The sequence below is a fragment of the Carettochelys insculpta genome, chromosome 1 (genome assembly GCF_033958435.1).
Source record: "Carettochelys insculpta isolate YL-2023 chromosome 1, ASM3395843v1, whole genome shotgun sequence".
NCBI lineage: Eukaryota > Metazoa > Chordata > Testudines > Carettochelyidae > Carettochelys > Carettochelys insculpta.
The window spans coordinates 356,610,933-356,628,365 of record NC_134137.1 but is presented as its reverse complement, the minus strand read 5'-3'; the positions used below and the strand labels follow the sequence as shown (position 1 = coordinate 356,628,365).

At 41.6% G+C, this 17,433-nt stretch overlaps 1 protein-coding gene across 3 annotated transcripts in view; it reads right to left on the bottom strand.

Moving 5' to 3' along the window:
- The window catches only part of RSBN1L (round spermatid basic protein 1 like), a 91,806-nt gene that overhangs the window by 7,213 nt on the left and 67,160 nt on the right, over positions 1 to 17,433 (bottom strand). For all 3 annotated transcript variants that reach the window (XM_075017165.1, XM_075017158.1, XM_075017149.1), the window contains 3 exons: positions 7,952 to 8,089; positions 7,038 to 7,180; positions 5,461 to 5,628 (listed from right to left, as the gene is read on the bottom strand). In XM_075017165.1, the coding sequence (XP_074873266.1) occupies positions 5,461 to 5,628; positions 7,038 to 7,180; positions 7,952 to 8,089 (449 nt within the window). The remainder of the gene's footprint in view (positions 1 to 5,460; positions 5,629 to 7,037; positions 7,181 to 7,951; positions 8,090 to 17,433) is intronic.

Sequence of the window (17,433 nt, the reverse complement as noted above, 5' to 3'; positions counted from 1 at the left end):
AAGACACTTGGGTTGTGTCTACACTAGCACAAATGCAAATGACCATTTCGAAGATTTCTAATGAGGGCTCTTCACAATTCCTGCTTTTTGCTGCTGCGTGGCTCATCCAAACAGGGGTCCTTTTCGAAGTTGGCAGGGTCCTTTCGAAAAGGACCTGTCTGGATGAGCCGCACGGCAGCGAAACGTGGCAATTTCGAAGAGCAGTGGCCAGCAGCATGCTAATGAGGTACTGCATATGTATTTCAGTGCCTCATTAGTAATCTTCAAAATGGCCATTTCAAAGATTTGTGCAAGTGTATACATAGCCCTGATGTCAGTCTTTATGAGGTCAAGAAGCTACTTACACTTGAACTTAGCCACAGAAGGCCAAAAAGTGATTGTACCTCAGACCCAGACCAGGCCACAATGATCCAAGCATTTGTGACCACTGGGATTGGACTACTGTTACTCAAGCAGAGGGGGGCTCATCAGAACATGAGGATAGGGAAAGTTTATTGTTTTCACTGTTTGGGGGTTGGAAATTATGTCTGAGCTCGTTATTTGTTCATTTTGTTCTTTCCCGTAACCAAAAATCTAGCCCAGGAAAAAATTCCTGTGTTTTGCTTCAATTCATGTTTAACACCAAGCCATTTATGATGCTTGCAAAATTAGTCTTGTTTTAATCATAAGTGGTGTTTTCTCCTTTAACAAGTACTGCGTAATCCTTCATGTCCTAAAGAGTCTTACAACTGCATGCCTGGCTGCTAACAGGTTACCAGAAAGCTCAGAGCTCACTGAATTTTTCTTTATTTATTGTGAAGTGCTGTGTTATTTCTTGCAAATTCCTTGGGAAAGAATTTTGGGAGTTTTCTCCTCAGGGAAGTGGGTCCAAGTAATTTCTTTCCTGAAAGTGGAATTTTGTACACTTGGTGGTGGCAGCTACTGATTTTCAGAAAAAAAAGAAATTAGGAAAATGTTTCTGTCTCTGAAAAGTGCAGAGACAGGGTCTAGCAGTGTTTTATTTGGCTAGCTGACCCCCCTTGAAGTGCCAGGGTGAGGAATCAGCTGTAACAAGCATTGAAAGAGCAGAAGAGCCTACCCCCAAAGGGAGGCAATACAGTTGAGAAGATGCCACCTAAAATGCTATCCTTGACAGGAGAATCAAATTAACTGTGTGCCAAAAGCTGATAGAGGATGTCAGAAATTAAATCCAGAAGGCCTTCTCCTTTTGTGACTTGTCTCTCTTCCCGGAGAAGTTTGACTTTATCTTGATAAGCTGACTGCTAGAAGCTACTGCTGGGAACATAGTCTTTAATGTTGTTACTGTTGCTGATACCCCACCCCTGACCCCAAGACATCTCTATCATTGACCTATATATACTCCCCAAAGATCCAAGAGTAGTTTGCATGACTTTTTAAAAAAGGGTAAAATCTCTCCAGTTCTCTCTAAAATCAAAAACAAAGCCATCAAACAGGAAATCATCCATACTTTGTTGAGCCTCCAGGGGTATGCCTAAGTATCGTTACGACAAAGTTTTTCTCGTTATTACAGCTGAGGCTGTAATACTGGAGCATCTACCACATCTAGTGCTGACTGTAAAGGGCTGTGTTTAGACTAGCCCCCAACCTCGAAGGGGGTATGGCAATTAGGGTGTTGGGAGATTACTAATTAAGGGCTGAAGTGCATATGCAGCATTTCTTTTGGCTAAATTTCCCCTGCAGCAACTTCCAAGTGTCAAACTTCGAAGTGCTGGCTCGTGTGTAGCCACGGATCAGCTGCAGGTACTTTGAAGTGCCTCCGCTACTTGGAAGTCCCTTTACTCCTCAAAGCATGGATCTGGTGTAAGGGGGCTGAGTCCTGAACCAAAGTGAGAAAGTTACCCTGAGTGACTGGCAGGCCTTGTCAAAAGCAGGTGTTTGACTAGTGTCAGCAGTGTCTGGGACATGACCTCAGCTCTAATACTGCTAGCACTGCTGAAACATATTGAACATGTAAATACATTCCACCAGGACAGGGCAAGGACACCGTAACCTAGCACACGATAAAACAGTTTGACTAAAGTAATCAATGGTGATATTCTGTCTGAAACATCTGGAGTGAAAGCACAACAGGTGGTCAGTAGGAGTACTTTGTGTGAAATATCAAGAGGAAAGTACAAAGGGAAACAACAAACATGTCATTAATGTATAAGATGATACATAAAGCATGTATCATACATTGTTAGTCTCAGGTCTAGAATTTAACTGTCTGGCCTAACTAGGAAAGCAGTGGCTAATCCCATTCTACAGATTGAGCCACATCCATTGTCATGGGCACACATTCTTAGCACCTGGTAGACTCTCAGGATACTATTATTGAGCTCTGTTTATAGGATTATTTAAATGTCTGTCAGGCACAACAAGCAATGAGTATGGGGATCATTACGGGGCATGACTACCTCGCATAAGACCACGTGATTTACAACTCAGAAAAGACATTCCACCAGACAAGAAAAAACCTAATTGAACATTTAGGGTACTACTTCTAACTTTATTTAAAACAACCAACCAACCTCTACGATAACATCACAAGTCAAGCCAGGAAGGACATCAGAGTCAACATAGCTTTGGTCTTAAATAACCTTGGAAAAGGCTCCTAGGGCCAAAGGATGCAAGCACCAACCCAGTGTATAGTGCTAAGCAAAATTCTCTGACTTTGGTATGCGAGGCATGTGCACGTATGAGTGGAATAGATGTCTGCAGGCATGAAAAGGAGGATATCTACTAAATCTAAACTTGAAAGACCCAGGGCCAGACTCGAAAAGATATATAGGTGCCTAAAGAAATAGATGCTTAGATGGATTTTCAAACTGCCACTGGGAATTAAGTGCCTAAAAATTGTTGTAGATAGCCTGATAAAGCATTCAAGTGGTTAAGACAAGTTGAAATATGTTTAAACAAAAAAAACGCACCAAATTCATGCAATTTACACTTCATTTATACTATTCCGAAGTACAAAATACATATTTATTCATACTCTCCTGTCCTTACTGGATAGATCCAAGTTGAGTTTTCCGTGTACACAGATTTTTTGCTCCTTGGGACACAAAATTTATTTAAATACACAGTAAAGAAAAAGTAGATGCTGTTATCAAGACATTCCAAATCTGATGATCCCATGACCCGAGAGTGGTTCTCCTGGACCACATGAATTACAGCTGTTGAACTTTACCAAATATGAATTTTTGTGAGTTTGAAAAAAAGGGTGGCAAACAATCATGACAAGAACAAATTAGTCCTATATCTTTAAAGCTTTGCTTCCATAAGCACTAACTGCCCAGCATTAGAATACGTTCTATTTTGATTCACAAAAGCTACAATTAAAAAGAGCACCCATCTAATGCTCTGAGTACCCTCAGCAGTTTTTAAAAAATACACTAAAATAAAAAATTCCAAGTTCCCTAATAAACTCAAAGACATAGCAACAAAAATATAACTGAAAATTAATTGCTTTTCACAACTTTTCCTATAACCACTACCTAGCTCTGTCCCACACCCAATGAGAAAAGGTGGGCTTCTCACCACACAATGAAAGCTAATAAAAATCAGATGCTTATGGACCCAAGAAGGAAACACATACTGTCGGAGCAAGCCTATAGGCCAAACAGACTTGGGACAGTGGGATTCTCACATGTGCTCTAAAAACAGCTGTATAGATAATGCCTTGAAGTTGCAATTCAGGCTCTGAAGTGTAGGGAGGAAGAGGATTTCAGAGCCCAAATCTGAGAGAATTGCAACCTCAAAGTACTTACCGCCCATCAAAGCAAATCCTGCCAGCCCAAGTCTATTGACCTTTGTCTGGGAAACTTACTCCAAAATGCTAGGTAGAGCAACCCAAACAGCTATCTCCAATAAACTCCCCACTGCGAAAGCAGGTTATAGGAAAAGAGAAAATGTCTTACACAGGCAGATCCAAGACCTTTTAGCGTTTACAGGTTTCAAAAAATATAAATCTTAAAAATCAATGCAGAAACCACATTCACAGTGAAGAACACAGATTTTATATACTCCAAGAAATGCTGCTGGCCAACTCCTCTAACAAAAAAGTACTGTCATTCTAAAATATTCCTAAGGCTTCACAGCCCACAAGATACCATATTTTAAAAATCACTTATTTCTAGGCATTTCACTAGAGCTGTGATACCTGATCAGCAGCAAGCACCACAAAGTTGGCCACCACATATATTAAGAAGCTAAGGTTGATGATAATTTATGATCTGTTTGTCTTTGGCAACATGTCTAGAACAATCCTCAGAGACTGTAGAGTTATCAAAAACTGTATGTGCACCAAAGTATGAAAAAGGTCTGCATTCAACTTTGAATATGCCTCACGTAAGAGTTTACTGTAAGTGAAAACAATTTTTTCACATCAGAAACCCAAGCTCACTAAATGCCAACTTTTAAGTGACCAATAAGACTACCACACCCATGACAGACTTAATAGAACTGTGCCAATATTTCCAAGTCAAATGTGAAACGGTCCTGAATTTGCAGGAATTAGGACTACGGGCCTTGAAACTTGAAGTTCACATTTGAATGATGCAGTTCCCTCTCATGGGGAATTTTTTTATTACAATCCCACACACAGGTTCCGATACATTATCAGAATTCTGGTCCAGTAGGCATGTCAGGCAGTCTAACTGAGCAGGGGGGATGGAATAATTTTTAAATTTACAATTTTTATAGTGAGTTGCAGAAAGCCATTGAACAAACTGAAAATCCTTTGTATAATGCAAACCACTTTAAGCCCCCCTTAGTTCAAGCAACTATGTGAGTGGGAATTACAGAAGGTGTTCTACTATATAGTATCACATGCTAGTTTTGGAGACCAACGTTAAGAGGACCAAAAAAACTCTCACTGAGCTGGAAAACTGATAATTTGAGGGAGTCCAGCTAAAATGCACTCTCTCCTATTTCTGATAAAACATGCAAAAATCCCTTGGACCAGATGAGTGTTTCAGACTGTCTGGCACACTAAACAAATGCCATGCAACTTCCACCATGCATAAAACAAACGCCATTCTTCAGCACTAAAATTACGTTTGTTTATATCAACACAGACAGCTAAAGGTTCCAAGAAAATTTCTACATGTAGTTCAGATAAAAATATAGGAAAGCCACTATTGGACTGGTTCTCACACATCAAGAAAAAAATCTAGACAAGTTTGAGTAGCAATTTATACAACTGTATTTATGAAGCTGATACTGAGACAAGGGAGGGCTCTTTCTGCAAAGGTGTATCTACATTAGAATGTACCTAGCATACCCAGTTTACCAAGATAAAAGGAAAAATATAATTTCTTCAATAGTAATGGCTAATTTCCAAAACATACCAGTAAATGGATTAACATATTAGCTGAAAATCCTTCTTGCACCTATAAATGGAAATTCATGCAAGTATTTTTTCTAAGGTCTAACAAGACTAAACCAGTTGATACGTACCACTCTCCACAGTGCACGGCCTTTAGCACTCCTACAGCAGCTGTAGTCTGTCGTTCAAAACCTTGTCCTATGTGATCTGCATGGGCTCTCGTCCTGTCTTCAAACAGCATTTCACGGGGCTCACTAGTTCGAGGTAGGTATTGCAGGTTTTTTATTTCATTGGTAGTTCTGTTTAAAAAAACAAAAACAAAACATCTAAAACTCACATTTCTCAAATATATAGTTTTATACATTCAACACAATCCATTTCTTCTTACCGCAAGCACATATATTAGCAGCACAAAAGAGATTTACGGAACATTTATCAAATGCTGAAAGTAATCATATATGCATTCAAATTCATTTGCTTACACTTCTATTAAACAATTTGAGCATCGTGTTTTGCAGCTATGTTCCACATTTCAGCACTGGGTAGGAAAAGATTTACATGACTACTTGTCAGAGATGCTAAAGGATAAAACACCACTCCAGTGGAACAGATCCTCTACCACAGGGTTTCCCAACCTTTATGTACTTGCAACCTGTTTTTTTCAGTACCTTTTTTTGTGGCCCAAAAATATAAACGAATATAAAAAAAACCAATGAATGAATAAATGTCCACTGTTTATTCATTCACAATAATAGTACATAATATAAATCTTGACATAAAATACTTGAGTGCCTAACTTATTGTTATTACCTTAATTATGTGGGAAAATACAAAATGTACCAAATTAATAGGATCATGCACAATAATTTGTGTATTTTCTAAGGACTTCCCCTGCACCCCAAGGACTGGTACTGGGCTGTGGACCACCCTTTGGGAAACGCTGCTCTACCATCTTTCAACGGCTAGTGTAAGGCTGATCATGAGAGACCACAGCATATCAGGTGTGCATCTGAGATACTAGAAACGAGGGGTCCTACCCAGAAAATATTTGGATAGGAAATCCATAAGGAAACTCTCCATACTAGAAGAACTTTGATTCTGTAGATGGCATACTTCTTTCTGAGCCAACACCTAAACCAATACCCCAGTATGATGATGACATTTTACTGTCAGAGGTTCCCTCTTTCAAGTGAGACAACTCTTTGTCACTTGTAGTTTTTAAAAAGACCTTAAGAATAGGGAGTTACTACCAGCGTACCAGCCAAATTCAAATTTGAGTAACTATCTGCATCATATTTGAAGTTCCCCTTTCTGTATTGGTATGGATATAACATTCTTTGCTTTTTCCCCCAAAACACTTTTCAATTTGATTTATGTGACCTCAAAGCATCTGTATTTTATGGAGAGTAAGAAAATATAGTCTGATTTATAAAATTACTATTTTAGTATTCATTACAGAAACTCAGAGGCTCGAATAAGGCTTGGTACATCTTTATACTAGGTGATGTACCAATGCTTACCAAAATACGTTTACTTGCTTGAAGAACTTAAAAAGTAAGAAGTGATCACATTTCTTCTTTTGGGGGGTAAAAAAGCTACATAAACATATATATTATAACCAATTTGTACAGCAGTTGGGATGAATGAAATAATGGACATGTGAAAACAAATAGCCAGATAATTCACCAAGCTGAGAATCACAACATACCTTTTCCTCTTGAAAGGTGACTTTGGCATGTCAGCCACAGGGATCATCTGTTCTCCTGGACGTACCCACATGATGGGACCATCATCACTATCTTTTCGACTTTCTAATTTTAGACTTGAGAGTGTCCCCCATGGCAATGTACACTAATGGGAAATAGAATATTCCACATTTTGATGTGTTATTTGCAACTACAATAGAAATGATTATTTGGGAAATGAAAAAAGTTTAAATTATCACATCTGGTAAATAAGCAAATAGATAAGTGTGGAACGGACTTATGGAAACAGTCTGTACAATGCAGGAAATTATGAATAAAGATGTTTGATATTTTTGTATATATATTTGTGTTATTAAAGAGCAATGGTAGTTCAGAATCTTGTTCAAAGTGTCTTGTATATTAAAGCATGTGCCTTCTTCAAGAGATAAACCAGAAAGCCCATCCTTCAGGTAACGCTCAGGGAAAGTGTGTGTTTATGCTCTGAGGAAGCCTGAGGAGCAAGCACTGGCTCCAGGGAGTAGGCAGTGGACCATATGGTCAAATCAGATGAGGGTGCCAGGGAGAAGATCTGCACTGTGTATGTGCCAAGGAGAGCAACTGGACACTGTTCAGATCCGAGGCTTAAAACCCCTGGGGACTCAATGGCTGTATCCCCTCATAGGACCCTGTTGAGTAGCCAATATGGGTGCTCAACCATACCTGTGTCAATAAGTATTACAGTTCCTTCATTTTTATACAACAGTGATTTTCACCTTTTTAAATTTGTGGACCCCTAAAAATTTCAAATTCCAGTGTTGACCCCCTTTGAAAATTTTAGGCATAGTCTATGGATCCCCAAGGGCCTGTGCACCACAGCCCAAAAACAACATATACACTTCCCAATGCTTTGTATCTCCGCTTTCCCTCCTCCCCTTACTTTCAAGAAAGGTGAATCTTCCAACATATCAAGGAACTCTGGGAAGTAATCCCCCACTTCCTCATCAACTGCTCCAACCAAGCTGATCTGTCTCATTGGGCCAGCTCTATATGTACCATGGGAGTATGTTCTTTTTACCTAAAAGAAGAATATGAAAGTCAATTACAAGTTACATTGAGTTCACTACGACTCAAAAGTTTATAAACCAATGCCATGTGCACATCCTCTTCTCTCTTAAACATGTTACAAATATTAATACTGTATACAGTCCTATTAAACAGTATTAAATGTATTATATGCTATGAATTAAAGAATTTATTTTTAAATAACCAACTGGCTGAAGTACCATGAATTTTAAACTCCTACCATACTTGAAAACATGTATTTGTATCTCCAAAAGAATAATGATAGAGGATACTTCCATCAGGTTGCAAGATTCAGTATTTCAGTTATTTCAAGATCAGGATATTAATATATATTACTATGCATATTCAAACAAGCAACAGTGCTACTCCTTTTACAGAAAGGGGGGTAGTATGTTAAGTTGTGGTTTCATGACAACTGACTAGAATGAGGCCTGCAAAAGCAGAAGAGGACAGAAAACAGGCAACAGAGATAAAATCAATATAAAGCAGAAGAAACTTAGAGATGTATAAAGGAGATGAAAAGAGATATTAAATGATTAAGCTGTAAGCCTCATCCATCTACTGGCTATGGTTAACTGGTAGGGGCTGAAGCAGCCTCTACCATCTGGCATGGGCAGGGAAGCTCCAGCTGGGCTGGTGCAGCCTGTCATGATTGCACCACAGGCAAGGGCACTCTGGCCTGGCTGGAGCAGCCCTGGTCCCTCAAGAGCCCCAGGGGCAGAAGGTGGGGCTGTGAAGACCTCCCCAGTTTTTAATTGATTAACTGGTTGAACGGTAGGTTAGCCTACCTACCATTTAACCAGTTAACCAATTCAATGGGGAGAAGCTAGGGAGGATTTTACATCCCTAGAGGTGAACCTATCAAAAATAAGATGAAACAAACCATCTGAAAACTTGAGAAGAGGCAAAAAAGCGAGACCAAGGCCATGTCTGCACAGAGACTATCAGGAAAGTGCAGACAAATCAGCCAAACGTGTGGAAGTTAAAGCACATTACTCCTGAATGAGGTAATCCACCTGGGATTTAAAGTGGCCTATGGCACATCAACACTCATCAAAAAAGAGGTCTTGGAGCACTTAACTCTAACAAAAGGATTTATTAGGTGATGAGCTTTCATATGGAATTTCCAGACCTGAAGTGGGTCTGTCCCACCAAAGCTCATCACCTAATAAATCATTGTGGTAGTCTTTAAAAGTGCTACAAGACTGCTTTTTGTGTTTTGTGATGATACAGACTAACATGGCTACCTCTCTGTGAGTACACTTGACTGTTTACATAACACAAAGTCTATGTTCTCTGCAACAAGCGTTTCATAAGCAGTACATACTCAACTTGTTACCCTGTGTTCAAGACATTATTGCTTCACATCATTGCAGCCACACAGCACCAAGACATTTTAAAATCAGCAACCAGCTTTCTGGGCAGACACCCCAGAAAGCACTTCTCTGTCACTGTGCTCTACAAATTCTGGGATTTTTCATCTTACACACTTACACTTTTTGGAAGGCAATGGAATTCTACAGTTCACCATCAAATTAAATTTCAGTGATTCCTCATTTCATCATATCGTGCATCAGGGTTGCCAGAGCCAGCCAGTGCCATTTTCACAGAATCACACGACTGGAAGGGACCTCAGGAGGTCATCTAGTCCAGCCCCCTGCTTCAAGCAGGATCAACCCCTACTAAGTAATCCCAGCCAGGACCTTGTCAAGCCAGGACAAAAAACCTCAAGGGATGGAGAATCCACCACCTCCCTAGGCAACGCATTCCAGTGCTTCACCACACTCCTGGTGAAGTAGTTTTTCCTAATATCTAACCTACACTTTTCCCTCTTCAACTTCTGAGCATTATTCCTTGTTCTGCCATCTGACACCACTGAGAACAGTTTCTCACCCTCCTTTTTAGAGCTCCCCTTTAGGAAGTTGAAGGCTGCTATTAAATCACCTGTAAGTCTTCTCTTCTGTAAACTAAACAAGCCCAAATCCCTCAGCCTATCCTCATAGGTCTTGTGCTCCAGACCCTTAATCATTTTTGCTGCCCGTCACTGAACCTGCTCCAGCAAATCCACATCCTTTTTATACTGGGGGGCCCAAAACTGAACACACTATTCCAGATGTGGCCTCACCAGTGCCGAATAAAGAGGAATAACTACTTCTCTAGATCTGCTCGAAATGCTCCTCTTAATGCACACTGTTTATTCATATCCAGCCTTTCATCCACCATAACCCCTAGGTCCCTTTCCATCGTACTGCTGCTGAGCCAGTCGGTCCCCAGCCTGTAACAATGTTTGGGATTCTTCTGCCCCAGGTGCAGGACTCTACACTTCTCCTTATTGAGCCGCATCAGATTTCTTTTGGCCCAGTCCTCCAATTTATCTAGGTCATTCTGGATTCGCTCTCTACCCTCCAACGTATCTACCTCTCCCCGTAGTTTTGTGTCATCCGCAAACTTGCTGAGGGTGCTACCCAGTCCCTCATCCAGGTCATTAATAAAGACGTTGAATAACACCGGCCCCAGAAACGAGCCTTGTGGCACTCCGCTTGAAACAGAATGCCATCCAGATATTGAGCCACTGACCACTACCCGTTGAGCCTGACCATCAAGCCAGCTTTCTATCCATCTTATAGTCCAAGGATCCAATCCATATTTCCTTAACATATGGACAAGAATGTTGTGGGAGACCGTATCAAAAGCCTTGCTGAAGTCAAGGTATATCACGTCCACTGACTTCCCCATGTCCACAGAGCTTGTTACCTCGTCATTGAAGCTAATCAGATTGGTCAGGCAGGACTTGGCCCTGGTGAATCCATGTTGGCTACTTTTGATCACTTTCCCCTCTTCCAAGTGCTTCAAAACGGATTCCTTGAGGATTCCCTCCATTATTTTCCTAGGGATTGAGGTAAGGCTGACGGGTCTATAGTTCCCTGGATTGTCCTTCTTTCATTTTTTAAAGATGGGCACTATGGTTGCCTTCTTCCAGTCATCTGGTATCTCCCCCAATCTCCAAGAGTCCTTAAGAATAATGGCCAAAGGTTCAGCAATGACCTCTGCCAATTCCCTCAGTACCCTGTGGTGCATTAAATCCAGACCCATGGACTTGTGCAACATCTAGTTTTTCTAGATAGCTCAAAACTTGTTCCTTCCCCACAGATGGCTGCCCTCCACCTTTCCATACTGCATCATCTAGGACCACCCTGGGGAAGTTGACTTTGTCCGTGAAGACTGAGGCAAAAAGAGCATTGAGTACTTCAGCTTTTCCTGCATCATCTGTCACCAGGTCACCTCCCTCACCCAGTAATGGCCCCACACCTTCTTTGATAACCTGTTTATGGTTCACATGCCTGTAGACACCCTTCTTGTTACTCTTCACATCCCTTGCTAGCTGCAGTTCCAATTGTGCTTTCGCTTTCCTGATTACTGCCCAGCATTCTCCAGCCGTACGTTTATACTCCTCCTTAGTCAACTGTCCAGGTTTCCATTTCTCGTATGCATCCTTTTTGAATTTCAGCTAAGGATTTCCCTGTTAAGCCAAGCTGGTTGCCTACCATGTTTGCATTTCTTATTACACAGCAGGATTGTTTGGTTTCTGTGCCTTCAGTAAGACTTCTTTAAAATACTCCCAGTTCTCTTCAACTCTTTTCCCCTTCATCTTTGTTTCCCAAGGGATCCTGCTCATCCGGTCTCTTAGGGAGTCAAAGTCTGCTCTTCTGAAATCAAGGGTCTGTATGTTACTGCTCACCCTTCTTCCTTTCGTCCGGCTCCTGAAATCTACAATCTCATGGTCGCTGCAGCCCAGGTTCCCTCCCACTTCTATTTCTTCTACTAGTTCTTCCCTGTTTGTGAGCAGCATTATCATGTACCATGCAGGACACTTATGTTCACAGAATGTACATTGTAACAAACAAGAAGTTGCAAACATCTGAAGTTGGATAGTAACTTCAAAACTGGGATAAGGCCACAGAGAAAAAGGCCGCAATCAAGCAGACATTTCAAAGCTTTTCCTGAAGCAGCTTGCCTGGGTAGAGCACTACGTCGGAGCATGTTCAACAAGTACTGAGTGGCGGGAACGCGTATTGCATAAGGACGAGTGGCAGGAGAGCTTCAAGATGCCTAAAGGCACTGTCTCAGAAATCTCTGCAGAGCTCGCAGAGGACTACTGCAGAAGAATATTTATGTAAATACTACACTCAGGGAGCATCTACACTAGGAACTAACTCTGAAGCTAGGCACTACATCGAAGTAGCCAGCAGAGAGTCTACACACCTTTTCCTTAACTTTGAAGTAGGGAGCCCAACTTCAAAGTTCTTACTCCATTCCTGGGAATGGAACAGTGCCCTATTTCCAAGTTTAACTTCAAAAGTAGGGTGCGTGTAGACACACTACTTTGAAGTAAGCAACTGGGAAGTTATTTTTGTAGTATAGACATGGCCTCAGTGTAGAAAGGAGTGTGGTCATCATCGGAAAGCTAGCCAGCCCTGCTACCAGTCTGTAGCCAACAAATTTGGTGTTGGCAGATTAACACTATCTGTGCTGTTGAAAGAGTGTGCAACATTATCAAGTAAGTTCTAACCAACCAAATCTTCAGATTGGACAATGCAAAGCAATTAATTGGTTTGCATTACTAGGGTTCCTGACTTACCGAGGAGCCATTGATGGGTCCCACATATTCTTAACCATCCACATCAGGGCTTAGTGTCCATCAACAGTCCCCTGGCTGCCACCACTGCCTCGATATTGTAATGCCTGTTTGATCACCATAGAAAGTTCACCTCTCTATGTGATCTAGAAAGGTCTAGGACTAAAGATCTTCAGAAAATTTAGAAGAGAGGCTCCTAAAACCAATGGGTTGGGACCCCAAAGTGGGTCATAACCTCATTTTAGTGGAGTCACCAGGGCTGGTTTTAGACCTGCTGGGGCCAGAAGCCAAAGCTCAAGCCCTCAGGCTTAAGCCCGGGATAGCAGGGCTCCATTTATATGTGATTTGCTTGGGATTTCAGCTTTGTCCATTCCCACTCCGCCCCCTGGGGCGGCCAGGCTTAAGTGGCTTAGGCTTCAGTCTTAATTCCTGGGATCATGGAGTAGTTTCTGTTGTCAGAAAGGGGTTGTGGTACAATAAATTTCAGGAATACCAGATCTAGAATGTTTTCTTCTATGACCAGTGGAACTTCTGCATCAAATCACATTAATGGACTTTGGTGGCAATACCATTTCACCATTCATTCTAGGAAACTCAGCTTACCCTTTGCTTGCCTGGCTTGAGAAGCCTTTTACTGGACACTTAAAAGGAGAAAGAAATTATTTAATTATAATCCTGTGACACTGCAGAATGACAAGTTTGATGTGCATTTGGAAGACTGAGAAGTAGATACAGCAACTTGATGTCAAGGCTGGAAGCTAAAAGGCAACTTACTATTATAATAGCTACTTGCTGTGCTTCTGCACAACTTTTATGAGAAAAACAGTAGAAGACATGTAAATGGATGGAAACAAAAGGTGGCTTGCCAAATGTTCGGAACAGCAAGAGTGAAGACCTATGCAAAAGGATGTACCTGAGGCACAGAGCAAGAGATGTAGTGTATTCATACTTTGTGTTTAGATGCCACTTGTAAAGAATGTGTACGTTTGCATAAGCCTTTGATCAGCATTACTGAATACGTCTTCTTGTATATATGTACTGGTCCAAGTATTTAATCATAGCTGGTGTGTACATAATCACATTTCTTGCTGCATTTTTAAGATATTGTGTAAATTGTTCTAATATGCTTGAAATGTGGATGGTGTTTTAGGTATTTATCATGCACATGGGGATGTTGTAACCGTGATGCTCCACATTTCACTGCATAATGCAAAACTTGGAATCATCATCATTGTAAATACATTTTCAGCATTTCAGCAAAAAAGGAATATTGTATAACAAACTGAACATTAAGTATCAGAGGGGTAGCCGTGTTAGTTGGCCCCTCAATATGCCAATATTTTCATGGCTGACCTAGAACAACGCTTCCTCAACTCTCGTCCACTAACACCCCGGCTCTATTTACGCTACATTGACGACATCTTCATCATCTAGACCCATGGGAAGGAGACTCTGGAGGAATTCCACCGGGACTTCAACAACTTCCACCCCAACATCAAGCTCAGCCTGGACCAATCTACACAGGAGATCCACTTCCTTGACACTACCGTGCTTATACACAATGGACACATCAGTACCACCCTGTACCGTAAACCCACTGACCGCTACTCCTACCTCCAGCTTCCTTCCCAGACACACCACACGATCCATCGTTTACAGCCAAGCACTTAGATACAACCGCATTTGTTTCAACCCCTCCGACAGAGACAAACACCTACAGGATCTGCACCAAGCATTCCTGAGACTGCAATACCCACCTGAGGAAGTGAGAAAACAAATCAACAGAGCCAGACGTGTGCCACGAAGCCCCCTACTACAGGACAAGCCCAAGAGAGAAACCAACAGAACACCACTAGCCATCACCTACAGTCCTCAGCTAAAACCTCTACAGCGCATCATCAGGGATCTACAACCCATCCTGGACAATGATCCCCCACTTTCACAGGCCTTGGGAGGCAGACCTACCATTACTCACAGACAACCTGCCAACCTAAAACAAATCCTAACAAGCAACTATACACCGCACCACAGTCACTCTATCTCAGGGACCCATCCATGCAACAAACCTCGTTGCCAGCTCTGCCCACATATACACACCAGCAACATCATTACAGGACCTAACCGGATCAGCCACACCATTGTGGGCTCATTCAGCTGCACATCTACCAATGTAATTTATGCCATCATGCGCCAGCAATGCCCCTCTGCCATATACATCGGACAAACTGGACAGTCCCTACGTAAAAGAATAAATGCACACAAATCAGACATCAGAAATAGCAATATACAAAAACCCATAGGAGAGCACTTCAATCTCCCAGGACACACAGTAGCAGATTTAAAAGTAGCTATCCTGCAGCAAAGAAATTTCAAGAACAGACTCCAAAGAGAAATTGCTGAGCTACAATCCATCTGCAAATTCAATACCCTCAGCTCAGGATTAAACAAAGACTGCGAATGGCTGGCTAAATACAAAAGCAGCTTCCCCTCTCTTGGAGTTCACACCTCCAGATCTACTGATGACAATACAACTCAGCCTGCCTGACTGAGCTAACCTCGTTATCCCCAGCCTTGCTCTGGCCTATTTATACCTGGCCTTGCAGATTTCCAGGACCAGCATCTGAAGAAGTGAGTTAACTCACGAAAGCTCATGCTCTAAACTTTTCTGTTAGTCTATAAGGTGCCACAAAACTGAACATTGTGATCACTAAAAATAATTTATCAAAATTCAGAAAGCTGAGCAAAGTCAGGTTTGAAAACCAGGTGTTCCATAAGGCTTCCTCACCTCTCTACTTGTGTGTGATGTGCTACTCATCTGTATGACCTCCCAACTCTCCCGCCCCCACCGTGGCTGCTATGGGGAAAGAGAGGACAATTAATAAATTATTGTAAGAATAGTCTTTGTGATAAAATATTGCTTTTCCCACAGATTTTGAAATTCCTTTCCTGTACGCATTTCCACATCCTCAGTGAGCTTGAAGATAGGAAGACATTTGCTGTCCTTCCCTTTTTTAGAGTCCCCTGGTGGTGTCGTGTGAGAAGACAGCCAGGGGAAGTATCTGTGAATTTTGGAATATTCTATGCTGAATCCAGGTGGGCTATGAGTGATGTGGAACTGCGTAGCTAAAGGAGATGTTTATTAATAACAGTGTGATCCTCTACAGCTGACTGGTGGAGTAGAAGTAGATTTAGGAGTGAAGGGAGCAGTGGCAGACTAGTAATTGCACATGTGCTTCCACAGGCTGGTTTTACTTTGGAAGAGGTTACCCATAAGGCTCAAAGGACTTGTTTATGAAGGTATTAAATCTGAAAGAGATGCCACTCTGGCATTCACTAAGATGCGATTCCCTTTGAGTTGGGTGCAGAAGTGGAAGGGAATCAAATTCTGTAGGCAGGGCTGAGATAGCTGTACTGCTCTGCAATCTCTCTGCCAAATAAGATGCTATTTGTCCCTCAACCCGATATTTACAATCCACAATCAGCATAAAGTGCACTGCAAAAGTAACAGAATTATGAAACAAAATAATTCATATCCCTTTGAGGTAAGTGTTTGAAAAATCTCTCTATGAAATTTTCTATAGCACGATTTGGGCAAGGTAACTCATTTAGTCAAAAATGAGGACAGTCAAAAAACTATGGACCAGAACTTGTACACTTTATATTTCATGCCTTTCTTCAAAGAGTCTTGTAGGTTAACTAGGCAGTGGTGCCATTAGGTAGGGTGTCAGGGAAGCAAGTGAGAAACCAATAAGCAGCAGCATAAGGGTCTGTGGGACAGTATATGGCAAGCTTCAGAGGCATTTATATTTGTCTGTTTATAGAAAAAAGGTATGGGAGTTTGTACAGTCTTTGGCATGGCCATGATCAAGTAGCAAGTATGGTTGAGACGGAAGAGGCAGAGAAGCTGTTGTGGTACCCTTTAAGTGCCTGGAAATAAGTTGTTCAACTCCCTCACCTTTCTGACTTAAAGTTTAATTGTAACATGTCATTTTACATTTACGAGAATTGGTCCCCTCCTCAGTTTGAGTCTGCCTGTCATCTAGATTGATCCTTCAGCTGTGATTTGGGAAGCTCCTTTATTTCCACGGTTGTGTCTGTACTCAAGTTCACTGGTTGGATGAGATCCTAGTTTGGAGGATCAAAACATCCTGTGAGTGGTGCAATCTCTAGGAAACATATGGTATAGCTCCTCATAGCACACCAGTAGACTGTGCTAGCTTTCCCTTACTTAGCAGTCTCATACTCCAGCTGGAGCCTCACATCAGTGAAGACACATAAGAGTCACCAAACAATGCAAGCACACATGTGCCTTACCGCAACTCTGGACAGCATCAGTTGTGCTCCATTCTGTACTTGTCAGCATTTTGACACTTGGGCTGAACAACCCAGAAGGCAATAAATTCCATGATCTCAGCATAGGACCACATTAAAGGAAGAGGATGACTATCAATCATCAGGAGCACAACATTATTTTATACTCCACAGCAACTGGAATTATGAGAGAGAGCCTGGCCTGCATGCCAGGGTTTGAAACAGGAAGGTGACATCTGGTCTGAATATCCTTCGAACAGCAGAGAGTGCACAACTAAATAGAGAGAATAAACAGATAGCCAGCAAAGTGTGGAACACTAGGTAGCAGATGTGCACCTATTGTTTTGGGATGAAGATGCACCAACATCTACATTGTTGAATGCAAATTC